This window comes from Plodia interpunctella, chromosome 4 (genome assembly GCF_027563975.2).
Source record: "Plodia interpunctella isolate USDA-ARS_2022_Savannah chromosome 4, ilPloInte3.2, whole genome shotgun sequence".
NCBI lineage: Eukaryota > Metazoa > Arthropoda > Insecta > Lepidoptera > Pyralidae > Plodia > Plodia interpunctella.
Window position 1 is genome coordinate 1282183 of NC_071297.1, and position 27092 is coordinate 1309274.

General features: G+C 36.0%; 4 protein-coding genes across 4 annotated transcripts; 1 reads left to right on the plus strand and 3 right to left on the minus strand.

Moving 5' to 3' along the window:
• Positions 1–341: 341 nt before the first annotated feature.
• On the minus strand, positions 342–4560 carry LOC128669650 (uncharacterized protein). Its single transcript, XM_053744616.2, has one exon. The coding sequence runs from the start codon at positions 4345–4347 to the stop codon at positions 2590–2592; it is 1758 nt and encodes a 585-aa protein (XP_053600591.1). The 5' UTR covers positions 4348–4560; the 3' UTR covers positions 342–2589.
• Positions 4561–5059: 499 nt separating this feature from the next.
• LOC128669649 (uncharacterized protein) lies at positions 5060–26282 on the minus strand. Its single transcript, XM_053744615.2, has 20 exons — positions 26075–26282; positions 25822–25934; positions 25310–25404; positions 24774–24902; positions 24308–24436; positions 23965–24116; positions 22805–22954; positions 22157–22328; positions 17722–17889; positions 17095–17181; positions 16381–16546; positions 15519–15666; positions 13658–13849; positions 12750–12895; positions 11843–11990; positions 10078–10221; positions 8752–8861; positions 7313–7461; positions 6669–6876; positions 5060–5231 (listed from the first exon to the last, which is right to left on the minus strand). The coding sequence occupies exons 1-20, from the start codon at positions 26090–26092 to the stop codon at positions 5099–5101; spliced, it is 2757 nt and encodes a 918-aa protein (XP_053600590.1). The 5' UTR covers positions 26093–26282; the 3' UTR covers positions 5060–5098.
• Positions 18011–20092, plus strand: LOC128669653 (putative nuclease HARBI1). The gene is made up of 6 exons (XM_053744618.1): positions 18011–18449; positions 18539–18710; positions 18795–18985; positions 19076–19211; positions 19310–19451; positions 19582–20092. Exons 1-6 carry the CDS (start codon positions 18355–18357, stop codon positions 19986–19988), a joined length of 1143 nt encoding a protein of 380 aa, XP_053600593.1. The 5' UTR covers positions 18011–18354; the 3' UTR covers positions 19989–20092.
• Positions 20057–22119, minus strand: LOC128669655 (uncharacterized). The gene is made up of 5 exons (XM_053744622.1): positions 21481–22119; positions 21261–21393; positions 20990–21175; positions 20728–20824; positions 20057–20458 (listed from the first exon to the last, which is right to left on the minus strand). The coding sequence occupies exons 1-5, from the start codon at positions 21633–21635 to the stop codon at positions 20160–20162; spliced, it is 870 nt and encodes a 289-aa protein (XP_053600597.1). The 5' UTR covers positions 21636–22119; the 3' UTR covers positions 20057–20159.
• Positions 26283–27092: the final 810 nt, after the last annotated feature.

Below are 27092 nucleotides of genomic sequence, written 5' to 3' on the forward strand. Positions count from 1 at the left end.
GTTTGTTTTATTATTTTATTGTTCCTAAATTCAACCAATCCATGGAAATGTATTTAACGTTATGTTATGGACTGTACACGTCCTGTCCAGTTGCTATGTTATTGCAAATTACATTATTATGTTGACGATATACTCTGATAGAAAATATTAATGTTATCGACATGTATATCTAAACGTTATTTATTTATTGTTTTGTAGGATTAGGTACCCGATTCGGATGAAATGTTATTAAGGTTTTTTTTAAATCACCCACGTGCAAATTAGGCATGTTTGTCTTTTGCCATTATTCCCTTCACATGGAAGTCTTGCAGGGTACTTGAGGGGTCGACTAAATACATCGGTGCGGTAAAAAAACATTTATTACTTATTCTCAGAATAACATATTTATACAATTTCATATCATCTACCTATCTAGTTATTGCTAGAAGCAGTTACCATCGACACTAATTAAACTACTTTGATCTAAATAAAGATTCCAAGATGGAGATTAAATTAGCTTTAAAGATAGCAGAAATCTTCTAAAACTAATTTATGTCGCGTATTTCAATAAAATGTGTTTTTACTTACATATTTTGCGAAAAAAACAAAAGTTTCAGGAGGCCTAAGGTTAAATTAATTTGTACACTCGATAAACTGCCAATATTCATTCCCCTTTAGTCACACCAAAACTAACAAAATACAAAGTATAGCAGGTAAAAAAAAAACTATTACATATTTCGAGTTTTTTTTTTCTTCTGAGTATTACACATATTGGTGATTCAAAAGGCGCCAAAATGTGTCCTTGATATGCCTGATAGAAAATAAGATTATAGATATAATAATCATTTCATAGTATAAAACATAGTCGTTTCATGCGTCTGTCTGTTTCTAAGCTTCCTTCTTTTAAACCACGCAACGGATTTTGATGCAGTTTCCACTTTTATTTAAATATTGTATTCCAGAAGGTTTGTTCACACATTGATCCTGTGCGAAGCCAGGCCAAATCGCCAATAAGATATATAATAAGAAGGCATATTATAGGACGGACAATTTTCTTAATACTAACAATGTGCGATCTAATGCAGAGCCCTTAGAAACAGTAGCATAATCTCTTATCTTCGTGTTCTCAGTTGCGTTCGGGGCCGAGACACCGTGGAGCCCGAGGTCATTAACAAAATGACACTGTACGATAATATAATGTTAATTGAGAGCCAAACCACATTGCTCCGTTTTGCTGTCGTGATTATTATAAGTTTTGACAGACGTGCGTCGCAATTCCATACAATTTTTTCATTGTTCTTCGTTGATCCGTCAACATGACGTAAGGCGACGGCGAATGGCTAACTCGTAAAATAAGCATTTCGAAACAGATCAGTAGTTCTAATGCTTCAAGACAATATAGCCAAATTAATAAAATACTAAATTAAAATATCTATTATACCTTGAACTTCACACCTGTCAAGCAATATGCAATATGGCCGTAGGGATGTTAACACTATACTACAACAATATTAATATAATTTATATTATTACAAGATATGCAGTTAGCTATTACTCTTAGATTAATAATCACACAGTTTTAATAGTCCATTAAATAATATTAAAACTAAATTCTCTTGATATGCCGGAGCAAGTCATAATGGAGATTTTTAACATAGATTTAGAATTTAACTGACATTGATTTTAAAATAAAAATAATTAACATGCAATGTCAGTTAGTATTTTTTTTAATTTTTTATTTTTTATTCCACATCAAACAGATTACAATCAAAAATAAGATAGAAAAATATAACATCTAAATGTAAGTCTATAATTTATAGCATATGTAAGTATACCTAGACTCTTATCTTAATCCAAAAATGCCTAAAAAAGGTAATTAGGTTAAGGGTGTGTTTTGTCGTGAAGTGATTTGTCGTTCTGGTGTATATTCTACATATTTTAGCAATGGAAATGCATGATTGATAAGCATTACCAGATTTCACTATCGAGTCGATTCGAAGTGAGACGCAGCGAACCAATCACATTGCGGTGTGGTTGTCGTTGCGTCACAATGGCGCACGATGATTGGTTAGCTGCATCTTACTGTGAATCGAGGTGAGATGTAAATCACAATACGCACACGATGATGCACACAGTCACAATACGCACACGATGATGCACACAGTCAAGAGAAGCTGTTATAAACAATAAAAAAATGTGCCAAAAAAATTGTGTAAAAAACCAAATAAATCTTATACCTATCTATACTATACATTCATTTCTCCAAGATGTATCAAACACGAACTATGATAATATTAGCGGCCTTTTGTACAATACAGAGAATAAGAATATTTGTGACATTCCACATCTTTATTCTGTTACTCAAAAACTATTCAGATCAAAAATAAAAACATACCAAAAACCCGTCCATAAGGTGCCTTCACCCTTGGAAAGTCATAATTTCCCAGAATGTTCACAGGATCTTTGCGGTTACAGAGGATTAGGTGAATCAGGGCCTACCATGGTACAAATTCAAACAGTCACCAAAATTTAAGCTATAACAATGTCCTTAGAATATAAAAGTTAAAATACATAATATCTGTGAAACTTTTGTGCCTGACATAAAATAGTTTACAAGTGGAATCCTCTTAGGTTTTTCAATCTGCGCTCCAGTTCGTCAATCCCTTCTTCTTCACCGTGCCACACTGGCTGCTTCTCTCGTTCTCCGCCGGGAGCCATTTGAAAAGAACCACCAGTTTTCCCTGGACTTTCAGCACTGAAGTACTCAGTACTAGAGGCCAAGGCACCATCCTCTCTCTTATTAAAATACCAAACCCCATTGTCAATCTTATGATCTCTTACTTGGAAATCATTGCTGTAGAGCCGTGGAGGAGAGGTGTAGTCTACATCCGCTGGCTGACCAGGGTGCAGTCTGTCGTCTTGTCGGAGCTCACTTGACCAAGCATCACCAACCTTATCAGCGGGAAGATACCAACTCTTTGTAGGCCGATTGGAACTTTCCTTTGGTTTTTCTACAAAGCTGTCTGCTACAGCAATTTTTTCACGTTTCTCACGGCCAGGGCTGGACGCATCCACATCCAATTTGTCCAATTCTGCTAGGATACGCTCTTCACCATCAAAAACAAAGTCCCGCTCACTTATCTTCTTTGGCTCCTTTCTTGCTGTTTTTTCTGACTTGGCTGGAGTGCCTCCTCCTGGAGGTCCAGGTTGGTTTAGAAGCTCCTTCAGCTCTTGTTCTAGTTCCTCTGCATCATAATCGTCTATTGTGGTGCCTAACGCCTTTTCTACTTCACTGTATGATTCTAGCACTTCTTTCAAAGAATCCATCGTGTCATGGACTGCATCCTCATCCAAACCAGACTCCTCCATGCCCCGCTTCATAGCTTGAGAGCTAGTTTTGTATGTGTCTACAATGGCAGCATTCACGTCTACCTCTCTCATTTGCTGCAACAGTTGTTTCACATTGTCCAATGCGGATTCACATTGAGTGAGACGTTGTTGGGCTTTGTGTTTACGTCTAAGATGATTTTTTGCAGCTAATCTGTTGCCGAGCTGCAATGCTGCCTTAGCATCGCTCTCTGCCATCGCAACGTCGCGCGACAATCGCGCCGCATCACACGACAATCGCACTTCCGACGACATCAGTTTGACTAGGGCCTTATCAGTTTCAGATACAGGTGTAGTTTTCTTATTGGGTTCTGCAAGTTTGACCACATCATCTTCTTTAACGGCACTGCCCTGGGACACAAGATAACCCAACAAAACCTCAAATGTCTCTCGTCCTTGCTGAAACCCGCTTACTTTCATTAACTGATCTATTGTACCAATGCGTTCAACTCCAGGAGGGAAATTATATAGAAGTTCTGTGGCCTGATCTTTCACTGCACTCTCCAGTACAAATCTTTGTGTGGTCTCAATACTAGCTTTGGGGAGTCCATCATTATCCAAAAGCTGCTTAGCTGGTAGTAGCGAAGTAACCGCTGTGAGTGCAAATGCTGCAGGTTTGAAGGCTAACCGAGCGCCCCAGCGTACCCAACCTTCAGGGCCATTATGAAGGATCTGTTGATATTTTGACAAAGGCGATAGTTCACCACTCCTAAACATTTCTTCAATAACAATGTCCAAGCATGCGCAGGTCCTGCCTTTACGTTGAAATGCAAACTTGGCGTCCGCAGAGCACAATATAGGATCTTTCTTGTATTTACACCACAGTCTCAACATATCTGACCAAAACTTCATCTTCATATCCCAAGATTCAGGATTGGAGGACTTTAATCTAAAAGGAGCGAATAATGCATTCATACGCACGTCGTCCGACCAACATTGTGGTAGTTTATCTTCTGGAAACACACTACCAGGTAAAGCCATTTTATTTACAAGATAAACTTTTTGTGTAATGTTAGGTGAATTTCCTTACACACAAGCACAGCACCAATATTATGAAATAACTTACGAATTATGTAAAATTCTTTGATTATCACTCTTTGTTTGTCATTTATCTATAAATAGAAATCGTGAAACAAATAAATGCAGGAGAGGAACAGAATTTGGCAGAAGCGGTCAAATCAAATGTCAATGTCAACTGATTTGCTTTGTTTACTATTTGTCGTTTGAAATTTTGAACTTTTAATTTTTATTTGGCAAATAGAATATAATAGACATTTGCCCAGCAGTGGGAGTGGGACGGAACAGTTTAAAATATATATATATATATATATATATAATTCATACAGCCAGGGTAACGACATCGTTGAAACAATCGGAAATTTTCCATCATAGCCACAGATATAAGAATGTAATGTTCTTATCATGGAATTAGTAGGTACTCCGTACAAGGTCGGCTTCATCACTTTCCTAGCTCACAACATTCATATGGATTCACTGTGGGCCGGGATCACCTCGACGGGATAGACAGTAACAGCTTGAAGCTGCACACCGGTGACTATTTAATGCTACGAGCTCGTAAAATAATGGTATATATCCGTAGTGTGTACTGTATGCCACTACAACTTGTAAGCCTTTAATCGTTGTGAATAAAATCTGACTGAATAGCGGCAACAATGATACACTCGATAGCAAGCAAGAAATAAAATTTTTTGTTGAATAATTTTTTTATTAATTAATCAGAATCGGACGCAGTGCCTCGTCCGCTTGACTCGTTGTCGCTGGTGTCCATCGCTCCCAACTCTTGCTTCGGAGTCATTTCACCCACCGCTTTTATACACCTGATTGTGTATTTGTTGAAATCGCATCTTGAACAAAGAATAAATATTATAAGGAGGCGATTAAGGGTGGCTTTCACCATCAACTTTGACGTTAAACTTTAACGTGCGCAGAAAAAGGCTAAGAGGATGGTTCGCAGAGCGTTTCGACCGCTGCGGCTGCGCGGTCATTACAATCCGTCAATTTTCTTGAGAAAGGAATAATTTCCAAAATCACTCATTCATAAAATTGACATTACTACGGTACAGAGTAATTGATGTAAAGTCATATGGTAAAACTCATTCTTGTCTTTGTTAAAATTTGAAAAATTGTAATGATTGCGCAGCCACAGCGGTCAAAACGCTTTGCGAACCACCCAAGAACGCCATTTTGTCTAAACGTCGGCAGCGCGCCGGTTAAAGTCAACGTCAAGTTTGACGGTGCAACTCACTCTAAATGTGTATTTACAGGAACAGTTCAGTACCTCACTCAAATTTAAGGTAATGTAGCCATAACACAAAACATATGATAATACATCAACTAATTGCCTTTGTTGTCCGTGGTCCGATCGCCGAGTTCTACTGGTCAATCTACGGGCAATTTTTTTTGCCTGTGGTTCTATCAATCGGACTACGGGCATATCAAATTACGGCTTGTCTATTATAAAACCGGAATATAATGTAAGAATCTGTAAAATCACATCCACATGTACGCGTGACTACTCTTGACCTTAATAACATATCTGATAAATTATCACACGACAATCCATCTTGATAACGCCTGCCGTCAAACATCGACCTTAGGTTGCATAATGTTTGGTATATTAATTATTTGCGGAAATTTCGTGTTAGTATGCTGTACGTTGAACCTAATAATTGTCCTATAAAATAGATGTTGTCCTTTTCTTTTTTATCCCTCTAAACTGGGCTCATGTGAAGAGCCCAGTTATATAAAGGAATCTTGACGACCATTGACGACCTCGGTGGCGCAGTGGTAAAGTGCTTGCCTCTGATCCGAGAGGTCCCAGGTTCGATCCCCGGTCGGGTCATGATGGAAAATGATCTGTTTCTGATTGGCCCGGGTCTTGGATGTTTATCTATATATGTATTTGTTATAAAATATAGTGTCGTTGAGTTAGTATCCCATAACACAAGTCTCGAACTTACTTTGGGGCTAGCTCAATCTGTGTGATTTGTCCTGATATATTTATATATTTATTTATTATTTATCTCACATATTTTCATGTTCCTGTGACTGTGACATACCAAAATCAGCGTAAAAAAACAAATCCAATTTTAGCTGTGATTTCACAACCTGCCTGATAACAACCCTCTTTTGAAATGTTATTGTTGCCTATAATTAGCCAAGGCCATATGTCCCATCTTCGCCTCGTACGACATCGTACAAACCCGTCTTGCGGTTTAGCCGTGAAACCGGAACAGGCAGACACGACTTTCGCATTTATTAAAAGGCTATAAATTACTCACATTTTACTCAATTGGGAATATTTGACAGTGAGCGCTTTCTCCAACGCGAGCAGCACACTGGCGGGGAATTTCCTTCGTTTCACTGAGACCACAGCTTTCACCCACAGCAGCAGATGTTCCACGTGTCTGCTGTCTTCTAATAGTCTGGCTATAGTGCTTAACAAACGATCCACGTAGTCATCTTCTAGACTCGATACTGTTAGTTCAACTGGAAAATGAATTGTAATCAGTATCTACTACAGGTTAATAAAATCATCGGACCCATGTCCGACCGGAAAATGCGTAGAAGAGAGAGAGTAAGTATGGATGGAGTAAGATAGATTCGTCAACTTTGGTAACCATACTCACCTAACATGTTACAAGTAGTATGTAGCTTTTTTTAAATACTATATAATTTAAATTTTGACGTGAAAGGTGCCTATGAACATTATTCTGACTATGGACAACACGAGAATTTTTTTTCGCCGTTTGCTAACAAGTTGTGAGAGATGATCACGGGATTGGGTAAAGATATAATAATATAATTTAGGAGATATACTAACTCAATGGTTGCGAGCACTATCCCTAACAGACAGGGGTGTGGGTTCAATTCCCGCTCGATTCCAGATTTTTTTTATCTCATTATTGTTTAAAAATATACTGACTGTCTCCAGGAGGAACAGCTTCCACGCACTGCTGTATGATCACGTGTTCATTCAACTGCAGAGCGCCAATCAGAGCCTTTCCCCAGGATTTCTCCACCAATAGCTGTCTTACTGCGTGCGGCGTTGATCCTTCTTCTAGGCGATACGGTCTGTAAATTAATCCATACTTATATTATAAAGGGAAAATATTCGTTTTTTTTTTGTGAGCAAAAATTTCAAAAACGATTGCGCCGATTTCAATGAAAACTGGCACAGAGATATACGAAACGTTTAGGAGTAACATAGCCCGGTTCCTAGTATAAAATAATTTTATATACCATTGTAAAAACAATTTAATTAAATGATCAGATTTTAATTTTTAATTAACTAAAATTTCATTATAAAAAAATCTTCTCATCCTATGTTGAATTTGAAGAAAATAATCTTTATTTAACTTACGATGATATAGTATAATATATCACTTATTGATGTCAAAAATTTACTTAAAATCTACTTTCTACTCCAAAGCGCAGGTGAAGAGGAAGCGGCGCAACAAACTTCACCGGAGCCTTCTTCAAGGACGTCGATTAACAAATGTGCATTGTGCATCTTTTATTTATATTATAACTACGTGGACGAATGTGTTTAATCAAAACTAAATGTCAAAAAATTTGATTTTCAATATAAAATTGAAAATTGACAAAAAAAGGCTACTTTCCAACCAGTCAAATCAGATACTTTATAATGTCGAAAGCAAAAAAATATATGGAGCTTGTATGAAAGTGATGTGCTATGACGTCACGATTTTTGGAGTCAAAATGTCTTCCCAACCTAAGAATTGAAAATTACGTAATTTATAAAGATTATCGATTAAAGTGAGATTTGATTATTGCGATTTGGTTATTGAAATACGTAAATTTTATTTTTTCACCCAGTCAATTGGCTGCTATTGTGACATAAGTAGCTTCGCCCCGGAGATTCGCTCCCGTGGGAATATCGGGATAAAAAGCACTCTATCTGTTATTTCAGTTTATATTGTATTCGTGTACTAAATTTCATAACAATCGGTCCAGTAGATTTTGCGTGAAAGAGTAACAAACAAACATACAAACATACATACATACATACATACACCCTCATACTTTCGCATTTATAATATTAGTAGGATTAAGCTTTCAAGCGATTTGGTCTACAAACGCCTTGTCACGGTTCCGTGACAAGACTTGTCACGACTTTATCACTAAATGTCGCCCGGGACTTCGCTCCCGTGGGAATTTTGAGATAAAATATAGCTTATAGCAATCTTGGATAATGTACCGTTCTAATGGTGAAAGAATTTTTGAAATCGGCTCGGTAGTTACGGTGATTGCCCACCTCAAACATACAAACTCACAAACGCTTACCTCTTTATAATAATAGTGAAGATTTGAAACAAGAAGAAATAGTGTTTGATGACATACCTAAAAGTGCCGTCGATGGGCGCGCCCTGCGAGTACAGCAGCAGCCCCTCGGAGCCCGCCGCCGCGAAGCTTTCTCCGGTCGGCGAGAACCTGATGCTGAACACACGCACCTACGAAACAACCGTTCAATATCTACAGGGTTACTGGTGTCTAACGCATAACCTTCCAAAGGCGCATAAGGTACATAGAGACTAACTTCTTTTGTTCTACGACTTTTGTCTAAACGTAATAAATACCAAAAAAAAATCCTTTTTTTAGTTTTAATGTAGTTTCTATAAAACGTTAACGCTATATTCGATTCCGCTACATAACTGTACTGTCTCGTGTTGCTTGGTTATTATATGGAGTTAAGATATGTAGAATCGCAAATGAATTTGTATTTTTTTATATGAAAAAAAAAAAAACTACCGAATCACGAAAAGTCGTAGAAATTAAAGTTGCTTGTCTTGATGTACTCAAGTAGTGTAAGTCATAATATATAAATATATAGACTTACTAGTATCAAACGCAAACCTCCTCAGGACTACTTGGGTACATCAAGATAAGCAACATTTATTTCTAAGACTTTTTGTGATTCGTAGTTCTTTTTATTTTCATATAAAAAAATACAATCTAATTTGCGATTTTATAATACATTTTATAATACATGCAATACGAGACAATATAGTAGTGTTATGTAGCGGAATCGAATATAGAGTTAACGTTTTATAGAAGCGACATTAAAACTAAAAAAAAAAGGAAAACTTTTGTATTTATTACGTTAAAACAAGTCGTAGAACTAAAGATGTTAATCTCTATGTACCTTATGCGCCTTTGGAAGGTTATGCGTTAGATATCAATAACCCTATATATATATATGTAGGATTTTTTTTTGTTAATTAATTTCTGAACGCTAAGAAAGGCTAATTCGGAAGTTGATGGTTTCCGAACGAGCGGATGTAGCTAGCTCGCTCTAAAAAAAAAAAAAAGAAAGAATGACAGATATAAGACAGGACATTGTGAAGCGCGTAAGATTTTTTTTCTTTGTGATTTAATAATAAAAGAATGCAGAGTTAACATAAAATATTATTTTATTTAGACCCTTCCACATATATATATATATATATATATATATATATATACCAATAGTATGTAACTCGTGTGACCCAGCGTTATATCATTCATGCGAATTGAATTCGAACGTAGACCATATTATCAACACTTAAACCCCTGAGCTATCGAGACCGTGCCATTTGGCTGAATTAATTCATCTCTTTACGTCTTACGCCGAAAAAACTGACCCTGTTTACATTGAATGACAAGTGGTGTACATATAAGCAATCTGACCTCAGGCTTGAGCGCGCGCGCGACCGCGTCCCCCGCGCGCGCGGCCGACACCCGCACGCGCGCCTCCCCGCCCTCCAGCTCCGTCCTCTCCTCCACCAGCGCCATGTTGCCGAACTCCGACACCACTCGACGGTTTGTAAAGTCCTGGAAATAATAAATACATTACGACAAATCACAGATTGAGCTAGCCCCAAAGTAAATGTGTTATAGGATACTCACTCAACGACACTATATTTTATAACAAATACACATATAGATAAACATCTAAGACCCGAGCTGTTGCGCGCAGCGCGATTCGCCATTAATGTCTTTGACTGACTTTTACTTGTTTTATACTCTATGGTAAGAAGAAGGCGAAAAACGACGGTTGCCGAGAACACGAGAAAAAGGTGAGCAGAACTCGTGGTACAAGTTAGGAACCAAGAGCTTTTAGGAGGTCTAAACCCCATAGAAAACACATCTGGTTAGTGTTTGTTTTGCTATAATACGTTGTCGACCTAAACATGCAATCACAGGATGGAAAGATAAAGAGACTATTAAATGTCACTCTCTCTGTTAATACTAGGCCAATCTTGCAGTGCACTGCACATTTGGTAGTCAAGGACATTGAACTGGGAAGCCCGAAGCTCCCGTATATTTGATGTGTGTCCGGGAACACACAGGCACGGTCGACTGAGTTGGAGCAACCGAGGCGAGACTATGGGGAAGGTGGAGGTCTCCGGGGGGCAAAGCCCACCGTCCGGCTAAGTGACTAGAGTGAATAATATGAATACCTCACCAGGGATAGACCCTGTCTAGACCGGAGCAAGTCGACCGTTGCCCAACTAGAGGCATAGCCATCAATGTAATGAATATAGCGGTAAAGGTGGTTCAGTACCCACAGAGATATAAGAGATGGAAAGGCACCAGGTCTATAACCGAAACATGTAGGTACGTGGCATAAATAAATAAATAAATATATTAGGACAAATCACACAGATTGAGCTAGCCCCAAAGTAAGTTCGAAACTTGTGTTATGGGATACTAACTCAACGATACTATATTTTATAACAAATACATATATAAATAAACATCCAAGACCCGGGCCAATCAGAAAAAGATCATTTTCCATCATGACCCGACCGGGGATCGAACCCGGGACCTCTCGGTTCAGTGACAAGCACTTTACCACTGCGCTGCCGAGATCGTCCTGTAAATAAATATTCTTGTTCATTTCTTAATTATTTTTCTTTGATATCTTCTATATACAGACATAGCTTACAGTTTTATTATATATATAGATAGGTATGTAAGTAATATTATAAAGCTTTTATGTTAGCATATTTCTCACACTCATTTTGGTCGCTTCAGATAAATCACTTAATACATATATATCACTCAGAGGAGTGATTTCTCTGAGTGATATATATGTATTACGATAAACCTTTTCATGTATTGCTTCAACACAGATACATATCGTGTATAATCATTCTCTTTGTTGTGTCTTGATGTATTGTGCTTTGTGTTGATGTAATTACAAATAAACTTTTCATTATCTTATCTTTCTACATAACGAAATTAAAATTATATAAATGAAAATTTATTGTATTTTGTGTATGTGAAGCGATGAATGTCTAGACGAAAATCATGATTAGATGCGCGCGCATGCCCTGTGCACACATACAATTAATACTTTGTTATCTATGAAAACAAAGATTTCACAACAACAGCGCCCCTAGTGGCGAATTAGCAACTCACAAGTAAATAAAACATTAAAACAACTCACATCAACCGCATCCAGAGATCTATTCTGAGTGATGACAAACTTTTTGATCAATATAGATTCTTTGACGCTGTACAAACACACGTGTTTGGAGTTACCGCCGCCCAATATACAGGACCCGTCGGCCGAGTAGCAAATTGTTGTGAATGCCCTGAAAATATGCCATATCAACATATATCGAGTAAAAGTCCTCACTTCTTACAAAACGATCGTAGTTGTTAGGTCAACCGGAAGTATCTTATAAGTTTTGATTCCCTTGTAAAATTTCAATTTTGTAATTTAAACAAAGTAAGAATTTGTAAGTATTATATGTATATAAATTATTTATTGAAGTATACAAGCCATTAAATAATCGTATGAAGCTCATTGATGAGAGGATGGATGCAGAAGTATATAGGAGGTATGCTGACCTCCACATAAACAAAATTGTTAATTTTAGATAAGTTTAATTTTAAGGAAATATATTTATAAATGATAATATGGACCGTTGGTCTGTAATAAACACATTTTATTATTTATTTTAATTGAATGATATAATAATAAATTCAAAATTAATTACATTCGTGATAATCACATATCTAATGCTATAGCTAATGATTTTTTAAACTGTGAAAAATTTGAGTTAAAAATATTCAGATTATATATGTATATATAAACGATATATTGTTTTTTTATCTATACTATTATTATAAAGAGATAAGCGTTTGTGAGCTTGTGAGTTTGTATGTTTGAGGCGGGTAATCTCTGAAACTATCGAACCTATTTCAAAAATTCTTTCACCATTAGAAAAGTACATTATCCAAGAGGCTATATTTTATTTCAAAATTCCCACGGGAGCGAAGTCCCGGGCAACATCTAGTATAGTATAAGAAACTCATGATTATATTTTTTGGTTTTTATAATAACTCACTTAGTTTTGAGCATCTTCTCAGCGGAGACGAGGTCGGCGTCCGCCCGGCCGGCGCCCAGGTCGCTGCGGCCCTCGATACTTCCAGTCTGTTCGCATGTCGTCACGTTGAAAAAACTTATATTACCGTCTAAAGTCGATACTGCTATCTGAAAACGATTAAGTTATTTATAATTTCGAAAAATATCAAGGTCATTTGGGGTAAAAGGTAAAAAAAGGGAAGGGGAACAAATGGTTCTCACTTGGAAAGTATAAAGCTAGACTACATCTTACCCCAGTTGATTTAATTGAAGTGATAACTTCTTCAGCGGCGTTGTGCAATTTTTGTGATGGGTAAAAAATGTTAAACTCGCGTCAGGACACGTGACCCTGATCGAAAATTCGTAAGACGTCAAAAATGCACAACGTTAATATTCAAGTTTTCACTTCAGCCGGCACTCCCGCAGTGCAACCCGGTTTTTTTTTTAAACCCTTGTGTTAGCAAACAAAAAAATATATATGTTTTTATTCAATTCTAAATAAAAATAAGCCAGTATTGATATGATAACATTTAAGTATTATATACGTGTTATTCTCAACCTTGACGTAGGCAAAATCATCGTTTGGGCAAACGATGGAGCCATAACACAAAAAAAAATGCGACTGAGCAATAGGAATTTTTTTTTATATAACAAAGAAATATTTTTAGATCTACTAGCGGCCCGCCCCGGCTTCGCTCGGGTAAAAACGTAATAAATTATACACCTTCCACAGGAACCACACTATCTATTGGTGAAAACCGCATGAAAATCCGTGCAGTAGTTTTTGAGTTTATCGCGAACAGACAGATAGACAGACAGACAGACGCGGCAGAGGACTTTGTTTTATAATATAAGTAAGGATATTTTGAGCAAATTTAATATTAATCTCACCTCTTCCCCATCGGGCCTGAAGACCACTTGCAGCCCGTCGGCGTTCAGTTGCACAGTCTCACAGTCCGCACTGCTGTCTATGCAGTTCCACAGCCGCACTGACTTGTCCCAGCTTGACGACGCCAAGCGGGAACTCGCCAAGGTGGGACTGAATGCCACGCACGATACTGGCGCTTCATGACCGCCTAGTACCTGACAAACAGATTTATGTTGGAATAAATGTATCAAAATGAAAAAGAAAATAAATTGTCTATTCGCAACCGGCATCTGTGTTTCTATTAGGTTATGGGCCGGTATTTTTACAGTTTTTTTTTTTTTTCATAGTAAATTCGTATCGTTGTCGGAAAAATAAGCTATAATGTCGTCTGGAAGCTAATTAGCTAGGTATGAAGCTCATTGACGAGCACATTGAGAAGCTAATTAGTTAACGTGCCAAAGTTAAAGGGGGCGAGAAAATTACGACGATTAAATTGAAAAATGAAAATATTTTATTTACTTTAACAAAGTGGTACAGTATAATCAAGTATTTGTGACCTTATATTAAGTGAGAAACACCTGTCATCAGAAAGCCACGCTCTTCCTTAACAATGGTATTACAGTACCCAAAAACTTAATTCTAGTTACAAATGTGTAATGTGGATTACAACAAATGAATGAAAGTATGTGTGCATGTCTCATTGTGCGAGTATTGCTTTTTCTTAAGTTATTATTATTGGTATTTTATTTTTATTATTCACTTATTTAAATATTTATATATTTTTAAACATTAAAAGAAAATATTAATCTATAATAATAAAAGTATATATATATATATATATATATATATATATATATATATATATATATATATATATATATATATATATATATATATATTAATAAAATAATAATAAAACGGCGTCGCTCGGTCTAAAAACATAATAAATTATACACTTACTTACACTTAAACCTTACTTAGCAATCGCACTATCTGGTAAAATCCGCATGAAAATCCGTGCAGTTGTTTTTTAATTTCGCGAATAGACAGACAGACAGACGCGGCAAAGGAATTTGTTTTATAATATGTATTGTATGGATGAAGAATTTCTGTGTAACAAATACAATATTCTTTATGTTTTAAATGTGTCTTCTTTCACTTTTACTGCGATTTTGTTTTTATCCGTTTTTCGACTAACTTAATACCTGTTTGCGATTTAGGTGGGAGGCCATAAAAATCTCGATCATTGGCCGGGTTGGACATTTTCTAAAAATGCTAGTCAGTTCGGCGTTCTTTAAGCGTGAATAAAAATATAAAATGTGAATTATAGCGGACTGTAGATTTAGGCTGGTAAAAATAAAAATCCGTGAGCTACGGAGAAACGTGACCTTTTATTGGAGGGAGAACGAACAAGAGAGGAAAAATATTTGATACAGACAATGTTGCCGTAACCAAAAAATTAAATATAAAAAAAAAAAAAACTTTTTAATGTTTGTGTTCCAACAGGCGTGTGGCCGAAAGGCTGCCTCATTAGAACTATTAGTGATCTCATTTATATTCAACTTTCTTTTCTTACGCCCGCGTGAATTTATATGCGAAAGCGGTAGAGGCTTGATTTTCGTACAAACTTTCAACCCCGCATTATAGTCATTTTGGGTTGATTGAAAAAAAAAGCCTACATTTGAAAAGAGGTACTTAATCAAATTTCATAAAAATCGATTCATTCGTTTGCCCGTGAAAGCGGAACAGAAAGACTTTCGCATTCATAATATTAGTATGGATAGTATGGAAGCATGAATTTATCAATACTTTTTTATATAATGGTACCATGCAAGACGATCTCTGTAGTACAGAGACGTACTACCTCTACTTATAGATACTTACATCCAAGAGTTTCCCAAACTTGACGGACCAGAGGTAAATAGAGAAGACATCTTGTCCTCCCGCGGCACAGAGTTCGCCGCTGGCGTCCAGCGCGGCGCAGCCGAACTGCACCAGGCTGGGCGACGTCAGTGTGCGGAAGTTGCGGTATCTGGACATGAAAGAATTATATTTCGACATACTGTCCGTTTCTAAGCTTACTTCTTTTTATACCACGCAACAGATTTTCATGCAGTTCGCACTGTATTTTAGACAATGTATTCCCGATGGTTAGTAGACCTCGTGCGTAGATGGGCCGCGTCGCTCAATTTTCATATTCAATTCTTATATCTTACATATTCAATATGCGTCCTAGAAAAAAGGTTATTGATAAAAGGACAGACAAACAAAGAAATGAGCTTATAAAGGTTCCATTTTTAAACTTGCATTACGAAACCCTACAAATTGCATATAGGCAATTTTTCACTTGCATTTAAGCATCCAATCTTTAAAACTTCAACTGCGCGTTCTAGACTTGTCAATTCGACCTTACCGCCATCTGTCCATAGTATTGCGAACGAATTTGTATAGCTTGTATCGTCATTGTGTTGTGTCGACGTATCAGCTTGTAGCGTGATAAATATGACCAACACAACAATAACTAGCACTCACATAGACAAATCTAGCTAGGAAGATATGAAAAACTTATTCGGACTGAACACTATGGCAGACCACTATCGATAAAGAATTCGTCGAATCGACTAATGTTCGAGTTACACTGCCTTTTTTTCTTGCAGTTAATACAAAGCACACATTATCAAGCAGCAATGTATGTAAATAAATAAATAAATTGTTTCAGTCATGGAAATAATGAAGTTTAACTCACCTAGTCAAATCATAGCAGCGCACAGTGCCATCTAGCGAGGAAGATATGAAGAATTTCTTGTTCTGACTGAACATTAGACTAGTGACCGCCGCCGTGTGTTCGCTGAACGTTACGATACAGAATCCACTGCTCGTATTCCACACTTTCACTTTGCCGTCATGTCCGCCTACAGACAAACATACAACATACATTTAACATGTGTCCTTTGTACAATAAAGACAAACAAATGATAAAGGAGTTTGAAAAATAACAAAAACATTTCAAATAAAATATATTATTTAAGTAAAAATACTCTTTGGGAATACTATTGATGCATATCAGCTACCAAGTCTATGTGTCCCTTATGTTCGTACAACATCCACGAATATGGAGTTCTCATACAGTGAGAGTTCTCATTTGACGACCTCGGTGGCGCAGTGGTAAAGTGCTTGCCACTGAACCGAGAGGTCCCGGGTTCGATCCCCGGTCGGGTCATGATGGAAAATGATCATTTTCTGATTGGCCCGGGTCTTGGATGTTTATCTCTATACGTATTTGTTATAAAATATAGTATCGTTGAGTTAGTATCCCATAACACAAGTCTCGGACTTACTTTGGGGCTAGCTCAATCTGTGTGATATATCTATTTATTTACTATTATATATTATTATGTACTACTAATCTTGACATCTAACAAATTGGGCTAAAAACAATGGAGAAGAAGAAAAATATTACCTGTAATTATGTATAGGCCGTCTGGTGAATAAGCCAAACATGTCATCTCAAGGGAATGGCCCTGTTGCTTCATCACATATTGTTCACCTGGAAGGAAGTATTTATTATCTGAGTATTTTTTTCTGTACTATTATTATAAAGAGGTAAGCGTTTGTGACCTTGTGAGTTTGTATGTGTGAGGCGGGTAATCTCCGAAACTACCGAGCCGATTTCAAAAATTCTTTCACCATTAGAAATCTCTCATAAGGTACGTATGTAACGTATTGCATGTTTTTTAAACGTTAATATATTTTACAATTAATAAGTTTTTTGGTCCGGCTTTACCTCTAATATTCACCCCACGCCACTGATATTTATGTGATATAAAACATAGTATCGTTGAGTTAACACGCCGGACTGCTACACTGGAGATCCCGGGTTCGATCCCCGGTCAGGTCAACATGGAAAATGATCTTTTTCAGATTGACCTGGGTCTTGGATGTTTATCTATATATGTATATGTTATAGATTTTAGTATCGTTAAGTTAGTATCCCATAACACAAGTTTCGAACTTACTTTGGGGCTAAATCAATCTGTGTGATTTGTCCATATATATATATTAAATTATTTATTTATGTAAAACTTACTCTGCCACTCCCACACCAGCAGTTGCCCAATGTTGGGACACGCGAACGCGATCCAATCTCCGGGCGACGAGACAGCAATACTGCTGATTCTATGTTCCGACACGCTCAACGTGTGGATCAGATTCACGTCCGGCATCTCGTGCAGGAAGAATATGCCGTTTGAGAAACCTGAAAATTAGTTTAGTTCTTACAAACTTTTGCCCGCATCTCTATCAATTTAGTAACCTTAAAAATTAGCTTTAATTGTTAAAAACAAACTAATTTTTTTCTTTATCTTCTCTCTCATCTGTACCCCGAGCACGAAAAATTATCGTTCTGGTTATGGTAATCGTAATCGTATTATTTTCTATGAAAACCAGAGCAGCGCCGCTACGGTCGTTTGAGGAACTAAAACTTTATAGCACGAACTTAGTACTCTTGTAATCGTTATCGTAATCGTATAGTAAACGATAGTTAAAGTATGGAAATCATAGCACGAACACACTTTTGACAGATCGTATCGTTTTTTTCGACAGCAAACTATCGTATCGTGTCTCACCGAGCATTTTACAGTGAGAGAACTCTCGTTTTGGTCGTGTTTCGTGATATAAAATATTTTTTAAAATAATAATAGGTGATTCAGTGCTTTAAAAAATGTCTATGTTATCAAGGAACCGTCCATTACGTAGTTATTACTACTTATGGCGTTTATTTAATAGCATTCAAGAAGAAGAAGACGAAATCAGAAGGTAACTATAAAATTGTATAAAAAATATTTTTGGATATTTATTATTTTTTAAAGAAAATAAAATATTTTTGCTTTTTATTTTTTACGCAGAGAAATAAAAATTAGAAGTTATTTGAGGAGAAATTTCAAGCCCCTAGACTTACACGAAAAGGAGTTTATAAAGAGGTATCGTCTCTCTAAAGCTGCATTCCATTATATATGTATTGAGCTTAAAAATAAAACCTCCTTAAGATCCAGCATAAGAGTCGATTTAGAACATAAGGTAAGGTGCTAATTATTATAATGAAAAAAATTTACTATGAGTTAGTGAAGTCCTAGTTTTCCTATATAAATTTACTTTTTACAGGTATTATGCGCTCTATCTTTTTATGCAACTGGTTCGTATCAGCGAATTGTTGGTATGGGCAAATATTTAGGGCAGACCACAGTCAGTAAATATATAACAGAGGTTACTAATGCCCTAAATAACAGAAATATATTAAGCAAGTTCATAAAATTTCCTACCAATAGAGCTGAAAGAGATATCATCAGGCAAAAGTAAGATTTATATTTTATCCATGGTTTATTTATTTTAAATTAAATTCAAATAAAAGTTATGTAAAGGTTATTTTTCCCTATTTTTTGCAGGTTTTATACACAATATGGATTTCCCGGCGTTCTTGGGTGCATTGATGGATCACATTTCCATATATTTTCACCACCAAAGGATGTGGAACATCTTTTCTTTTGTAGAAAACATTATTATTCCTTAAATGTGCAAATGGTAATAATATGAAATAAACTATTTACTACTACCTACTCTTATACCTGCTTAAATAATATGCATAATGCATAAGATTTATAATTAAAACGTTTTCACAGGTATGTGACAGCGATGGGCGAATTTTAAATATTAATTCGCGTTATGGTGGAGCTACACACGATGCATTCATTTGGGAGAATAGTGCCGTGAATGAATTTATGCAAAGACTTGACCAAAGTAATGAACATACATGGCTTCTAGGTGGGTTGCGTATTGACGATTATATTAATTATAGTCATATAGGTAAAATAACTTCAATAAAATCAATAAAAAAATTTAAAAATTCATAAAGTTAATTTTAATTATCATATTATTTTTTTTTCATTTGCAGGTGATTCTGGATATCCGCAAAGACCTTGGCTGATGACACCTATTACCGACGCAGCTGAAAATAGTCCTGAAGCTAAATATACCTCCGTTCATGGTCGAACAAGGGTGGTTATTGAAAACACCTTTGGAAGATTGAAAAATCGCTGGAGATGTCTCAGCAAGGATCGGACTTTGCATTATAAGCCTGAGAAATGTGCAAGAATTATAACTGCATGTAGTGTTTTACACAACTTGGCCCTTCAATTTAATGTTCCTGATCCTGAGTCTGATTCTGAACAAGTTTCAGAGATCGAGGACGTTTTAAGACCTGTGGCACCTGAGGAAAGGGCAGACACTGGAAGGGATTTACTGATTAGGGGCAGAGCAATACGAACTCAGTTGGTACGAAGAATCAATAGTTTACATTAATAAGGATATAGATTGTCAAATTACAAGGATTGATTATGTTAGTTATTAGATAAATGATAAGAAGAATATACATCAATAATTTTAATAGTTAAAAAAAAACTTAACATTTTGGTTGTTTTACTTATCACTTACCTCTATAATATAATACTAACTAACCTTATATAAAACTAGTCATTCATCATGCTTTTTTCCTTCCAAAAATTTATATAATACACTCAAAGCTTCTTTCATAAATTCCAGCCATTTAGCTTGCAATTCTAGCTCTAAATCTCTCTGCCGTATTTTCTCTTTCTCCAGTTCAAAATACCTTCCATCCCGATCCATTTCAGCACTTAAAAATAAATCTGCTACATTTTTAGTTTTATGAGATTTTTTCTTTGGTTGTGGAGTCCACTTCCTAGTTTGTGGTGGAGTTGGTGCTAGAGGCGGTTGCTCTTGGCTGGTGCCAGGTTGGTTCCAGTCCTCATCCCCTGTAATGTTTAATAAGTTATTTCAATAAATCTTTATCCATACAGAGTGATTGGCATTATTTTTTCTACATGCTCAGAGGAACCCTGAAATCGAGAAAAAACAAAATAGCTGATCTTCAAGTTAGCTATTCAATTTCGTATGGAACAGCTGACTAAACATGTAGACAAAATATTGCCAATGTATAAGAAATCAGTAAAAGAATAAATACATTGTATAAAATTTATTTAAGGTAAAGCAAGTAATTATTGTTTATATTTACCAAACATACCTATATTTAGTAGAGGAGAGGGCTCCCTCTGAAAATCAATCTCTTCTACTGGGTTTATGTCAACCTCCTGTGATGCCAACTCCACTTCTTGTTCTACCTATGAGTATGAAAACAAACAAATATTAAATCCTACTATCATATAACCACCATAGCCAAATCTTTGACTTCAATATTTGGGTTCTTTACTACACAGGTGTCATGATTAGTTTCACAGAAGTAATAAAATATGATGTGACAAATAAAACACAAATATTTTACTTACATGCTCAAAACCAACTTCAGGGATGGTATTCATGCCTGAGGCAGCCTGCTCTCCCATAATCGCCAGCACTCTGAGCTCTAAGTCTGTGAGGCTTATCTTCAAAGCTGGACCACCCCCTGTTCCAGTCATGCTTCTATTTAATTTGGCCGCCTTCCTTTTTGTATTATTTTTAAAATCCGTCCAGACCTATAAAGTAATATACCAAACACTTTAACTTTAATTAACAATGTTTATACAAATATATATTTAATGTCCTTCACGTAAAACTTACCTTTCGCCACTTTTCTTCCGTTCGGGAGTCACCAGTTCCATCGCAATTTAATTTCGCAGCGAGCTCCCGCCATTTATTTGTGGCCCACTGCCGACCTCTTGGGCCTCCAGTTGGTTTAGCTAAGTCCCCATTTCTATGTAAAAACAATACAAGGATAACTTTAGGTCACTTTAACACAACATTAAAAGTATTTCGACACTAAGTATTTAAAAAAACTCACCTCTCCATGAACTCCACCATAATAACAAACTGTGTTGGACTAGTTCTCATCGTAGAACGGTTATTTAACAAATAATAATGCAACATCACATCGCAGGCCCTTTTAAATTCCTTGCACTTGTAAAAGGCAATAAATTTCACGAAATTCCACTTCATATTCTTTCTAATCTTAGTTCCACTTGACGAAAGAACTTTTACAAGTTTTTGGTTGATAGGTTTTTTTAATGCTAAGTTGACATTGACTAATAGGATAGGTGCGTTCAAAATATTTTTTGTTGCTAGGTCGTCGGTGACAAAAACACACCTGATTTATATCACAGCTATAACTTTAGACGAAAGATTTTGTTAAGATTAGCATTAAAATTAATATGTTTTCTTGTTTTTAATAAAAATCGTAACAGTCAAGTCGTTTTTCAATTTATTTTAAAACCACAATTGCGTTACCGACATTTATGAACGCACTTTTTAACTACGTTGTGCTGTTTGCGGACAGCCTAAGATAACTATAGTATCGTATTACAATCGACTACACGATAGTAATCTAGGATAGTTTCGTGCTACCGATGCAATATCGTGATCGTTATCGAATAGTAAAGAATTACGATTACGATACGATAACTATATTTTTTCGTGCTCGGGGTACTGAAATAGAGATAGTTATAGATCGTTTCACTCACCAGTGACCAGCATCTTAGTATTCTTGTGGTACTCCACCGCGGTCAGTCTGACTTTATGATGCGCGTTACGAATCGCATCGCCTATGTAATGTCTGCCCAGTTTCTTGTACAGCAGACGCTTGTCGTCTTCTGATTTCGCAGCTTCTGCAACGGCAGCTTCTTCTTCACTTTCCTGATTAATTAATGGAATTAAATCGTGAGACTGTGCCTTAGAATAGGACCCAATATCATAAATGCCTCTACAGCTGATAGAGAGCACAGCACCTTCATTTGTTTTCTACTCCCTAAATACAAACTTTATTTGACTTAATAAAAATGCAAATACACCATTCGCTGTGCAAATGACTTTAATAACAAGTTTATTTGTTAGACAAATTAAAAAAACCCGCAAATTTCAATATTCATTTCGGTACAACTTTTGAACTGGTGAATCTATTTTCATGAAACATGGCTAAGAACACTCGGGATAAAATTATCTATGACACAAAAAAAAAACTAAACAAAATCGGTTCATCCGTTTGGGAGTTACGATGCCACAGACAGATACACAGACAGACAAGTTAAACTTATAACACCCCTCTTTTTGCGTCGGCGGTTAAAAACAAAGGTTTTGCAAGGCCTCAATAAATTAAAACAAAATATTCTCACGTATTCCTTATCCTTTTCAATGACGTTCTTCTCATCAATATCGTCGTCGCTTTCCTCCCTTTCCTGTAATTTCCGCCTTTTCCTCCGGGAGATCTGAACAGATGACATCACGAGATCATCCGAATCCAAATTGGCTTCCCAGAGACACACCTGCAAATAAACTAAATGATATAATAACTCTATGAACAAGGGTAAATGAACAGGTGATATTTCTGTATGTAAGTTTGTACGCGACTCAAGCATAAGGTGTTTTTAGGACTGGCCAACCCGAACACTAGAGCCACCACAGGAGAAAATGGTACAGTTCCCTATTTTTATGCATACAATTGTATGTCATAATTTAACATACTTTACTTATCATATTAATAGTTACGCACAGTATTAATTTGGCATATTTTTTAGGCACAATTTTCTTACGCTTACCTACCATAAGCATAACAATTTTTAAGCATAATATTCTAACCCACCCTAACCTACTGCTACACTATAGCTTTATGCAAATCAAAATTATGGTAAAAAACATTAGCATTATAATTATGCTTATTGAAAAGGTATGCCAAAAACAATTATGTCAAAATATTATTATGTCAAAAAATATATGCCTAACTAATTTATGCGAAAAAAAGGGATCCCAATGCTACATGTAGTCATAATTTACGGCAAAGATTTATGTGGACACCGTTTTCCTTTTAGTAAATTGTGTCCAATAGAAAACTATAATACTTTCTAATAAAATTAATTATCAGTCTATTATAAAGTTAATTGGAAGATATGGTTGTCTGAAATTCCTACGAAAACATAGTCACAGGGATGGCAACCTATAAATGCTCATGTAAATTAACATTATTAAAAGAGCTAACGCCCGCTGCAAAAAATTGCCAATGTCACTCTCCAACCATTGAACTATCTCCACAATCATATCGAGTGTGTTATTACTAACCTGGTTTCCGATTTTATTCAAGTCGCCTAAAGTCATCTGATATGACTTTTACGTACCAAGGAACTAAACTGTCAATCAGTGTGCAGGTTTCCTCACGATTTGATCCTTCACCGGAAGCAAGTATCTCATAAAACATACAATCAGTCATTGCTCCATTTGGACATGAAAGAAGGACAAACAAACACACTTTGAACTCTTTAATATTAGAACTAAGGATTACCTGTCCATTTCTGCTAACTGTGATTAGATCCAAACTTTTCTTCTCAAAGAAAACTCCAACAATCTTATCTGTATGCCCGCTCAATGAGTACATACTGATGTTGTCCAAATAGTCCACTGTGTAGATTTTGGTTGTAGTGTCTTTGGAGCCAACTGTAAAATAAAAAACAAACAACTGGGAAGCGTTTTTCCACCGTAATTTTACTTAGATAGAGGATAAAAATCCATACGCCGTGTACACGCCATTAAAAATGTAATTAGATGAAACATTGATGTAACTAGACTTTTTATTCCAAAAAGTTTACACTATTCATATATATTCATCCAATGTAATAAATACTGACCTGCAAGTAATCTGGAGCAAGTAGACCAGTCGAGGCAGGTGACTTCATCGTTGGACTTCTTGAACACGCGCTTCATGACAAAGGATCTGAATTCACCGGTGAATGTGCTTGGCGCTGTCATTATAAACACTGAAAGGGAAACATATATTGTATGTACTAGCTGATAGTTGAACAAGAGATGGTGGTGTAATAGTTAAGACGTAATGACCACGACGCTCAGCCATGAGGAATATGACTATGAAGAAGTAGAAGAGCTGACACTTGTGACTCCGCCCGCCGCAATAAGTATCCTATGTGTCAATATCCAGCTCACCAACAATCTTAAGTCAACTTAGCAAATTTCAATTTGATTCCTTTAAGCATTCCTGAGAAAAAGGACTTGACAAACAGACAGACAGACTAGGAAGTGATAAAGGTACAAAACCCTAAACTGAATGTAGTATGCCAAATAAAATTCTGGACTTACCTGTGTCATCACAACACGCAGCAAAGTACTTGCCATCAGGACTAAACTTGACAGCATTCACTTGTTGCCTGAACTTGTAACGATGTACCACTGTGCAGGTCAACAAACTTATCATCTGTGCCTCACCCTCTGAAAATTAAAATATTAATTACTATCTATTACACTCAAGATTGATTACAAAAAGTAGCCTGTATCACTCTCCAATTCTCCCATTAAATCTACACCAAAAATCACTTCAATCCAATGTTTTGAAGTAAAAGAAAAACAAATATGCTTCTATTCTTGTTTTTACTTATTAGTATGGATAATAGATATGGATGAATAGTATGGACTAAACACATCTCTGTCTTCAATTCCATTATTAAATTTGAGATAGTAGTATGTATGCTTGTAGCCTCAAAACACAAAATTTGATTCAATTTCAATGGAATCAGAAATGAAATAAAAAGCCAACTTTTGACTGGAAGAGATCCATTCATGGGATAAGCATCCAAGACCCATGAACACATGTAATTTAAATACTTTCTTAGACTTACTTTCATTAACCGCCAATAAAACTGACCCATTTGGTGAGACATCTATAGTAGTGTAATTAAAGTGACTTTCAACTGGTAGTGTATTGCTTTTATTCCTGAAAGTTACAATTTTAAACTACGGTTAATATTAATACTTACAGATAACCTTTATTTTAGTCAGGTGTATTATATCATCTTTGAACAAACTTCTAAACCCAAGAAATTATAACTTTTTTAAAATCTTTGATTTTACAGATTCCATTTTTTAAAATATAATCTAGTATTATTATAAGAATCTACGAAATTATGAATGTCTTAGATTAAGAATTAGAATTCAGATAACAATGAATTTTAAATGCGAGTTCAGGGTTACTCAAGTTTTACTTCACAAGAGATGGTTGACAAAAATTACTAGTAATAAGATGGGATATTCATTTAACCATCTCGGCCGGTAGAACTACCGGATTATATATTTTTACTATAAATAGTACATGTTTTGTAGCTGGTAATAATGTTACAAATTAATTACTTACTGTTTTAGATTATAAATAGTTATTCTGTTACCAACGGGACTGATGACACAATTACCATCTTGAGAAAATATAACATTGCCTTTTCTATACACAGTTCCAAGTAAATTACTAAACTGTAACAAAAAGGTTATGTTTTGAGAACAAAAAATAATATTACTACATTTTGAATTTAACTTAATAGATCTGCATTAAAACGGTTAATGATGTATTATTCATTTAAAAAATATTTATTAAGAGAAACAAGTATGTTTACTTTATAGTTAAACTTCATTTTGAAAGTTTCTAAAACTTGGTTAAACGATTTCACAATAGCCTGCAGCAGTTCATGAAAACCATAAAATGTATTTGTAAATTAAAAACGAAGTTCCTCCGAAGGTATGAGCATGAATTGAATTTCAGAAACTATTCACAAAATAAACATGAACACGCCTTCGCGCGCATGTTGTAAGACTATATTTAGCAAAGCCAAAGCAAACAACTCAACGTGACTTTGACGTTTATTGATGTCAAATCTAAATAAATATACACAATGCCAAGAGCATGGAAATAAAAACAATGGGTCAGGCACGGTCATACGTTCGCCTCATAGATTACAAGTAATTGTACGAGTAGCGATGCGCTGTTTTAGAATTTTCGGACTGTTCCCGTGGGACATTCATGAGACTTCCAACTATTGACAATTTTCATTATCATCTGCAGCGTTCCATGACCCACTGGTGGGTATGTGTATGTGACTCCTTCCAACTACGCCAACAATATAATGTTCTGGGCCATATTTATCTAGTTTTTTTCAAAAAAAAATCCTTACAACGTCAACCTACATAACTGCCGACCAAACGCAACGAATACCAAGCCACACAAGTGATCCAGGATACTACGGGCAGATGGCACGACGGTCGACTCACTATGGACAGCTAACAAGCCTAGACTGCGCAGACAGTGCGTTTTCGAATGGAAGCATAAATAAAACCTCTGACATGACACCGTCGGAGCCGTGCGGTTCCCCAGGCGCAACACCTAACCTGGCGGGAAGGTCTTTCCTTTGTGGCGGTCGAGCATAATCACCTAGCTCCCGCTACATACTTATTATGTTTTTTACTTTATTTATGTGCTTCATTAATTTTCATGCAGCATACACAAATAATTGATTTAAGAACATATAGGCTACTATTCTCCATGGAAAAAAATACCGCTCCCCTGGAATATTTGTGCGAGTGATGCCGCTAATAAATTACTTTATTACATCCATCATAATACAAACCAATTCACAT

What these genes read in the sequence shown, in the direction of transcription:
- LOC128669650 (XM_053744616.2), bottom strand. Translation starts at nt 4,347, where the DNA reads ATGGCTTTACCTGGTAGTGTGTTTCCAGAAGATAAACTACCACAATGT.
- LOC128669653 (XM_053744618.1), top strand. Translation starts at nt 18,355, where the DNA reads ATGTCTATGTTATCAAGGAACCGTCCATTACGTAGTTATTACTACTTA. An exon ending in GAAGAAGACGAAATCAGAAG is followed by an intron (nt 18,450 to 18,538) that starts GTAACTATAAAA and finishes TTTTTTACGCAG; the next exon opens with AGAAATAAAAATTAGAAGTT. An exon ending in ATTCCTTAAATGTGCAAATG is followed by an intron (nt 19,212 to 19,309) that starts GTAATAATATGA and finishes ACGTTTTCACAG; the next exon opens with GTATGTGACAGCGATGGGCG.
- LOC128669655 (XM_053744622.1), bottom strand. Translation starts at nt 21,635, where the DNA reads ATGAAGTGGAATTTCGTGAAATTTATTGCCTTTTACAAGTGCAAGGAA. An exon ending in CGGAAGAAAAGTGGCGAAAG is followed by an intron (nt 21,176 to 21,260) that starts GTAAGTTTTACG and finishes ATTACTTTATAG; the next exon opens with GTCTGGACGGATTTTAAAAA. An exon ending in CTCTCCTCTACTAAATATAG is followed by an intron (nt 20,459 to 20,727) that starts GTATGTTTGGTA and finishes TAAACATTACAG; the next exon opens with GGGATGAGGACTGGAACCAA.
- LOC128669649 (XM_053744615.2), bottom strand. An exon ending in ACTATTTATAATCTAAAACA is followed by an intron (nt 25,405 to 25,821) that starts GTAAGTAATTAA and finishes TGTAACTTTCAG; the next exon opens with GAATAAAAGCAATACACTAC. An exon ending in CGCGCGCGCTCAAGCCTGAG is followed by an intron (nt 8,862 to 10,077) that starts GTCAGATTGCTT and finishes GTTGTTTCGTAG; the next exon opens with GTGCGTGTGTTCAGCATCAG.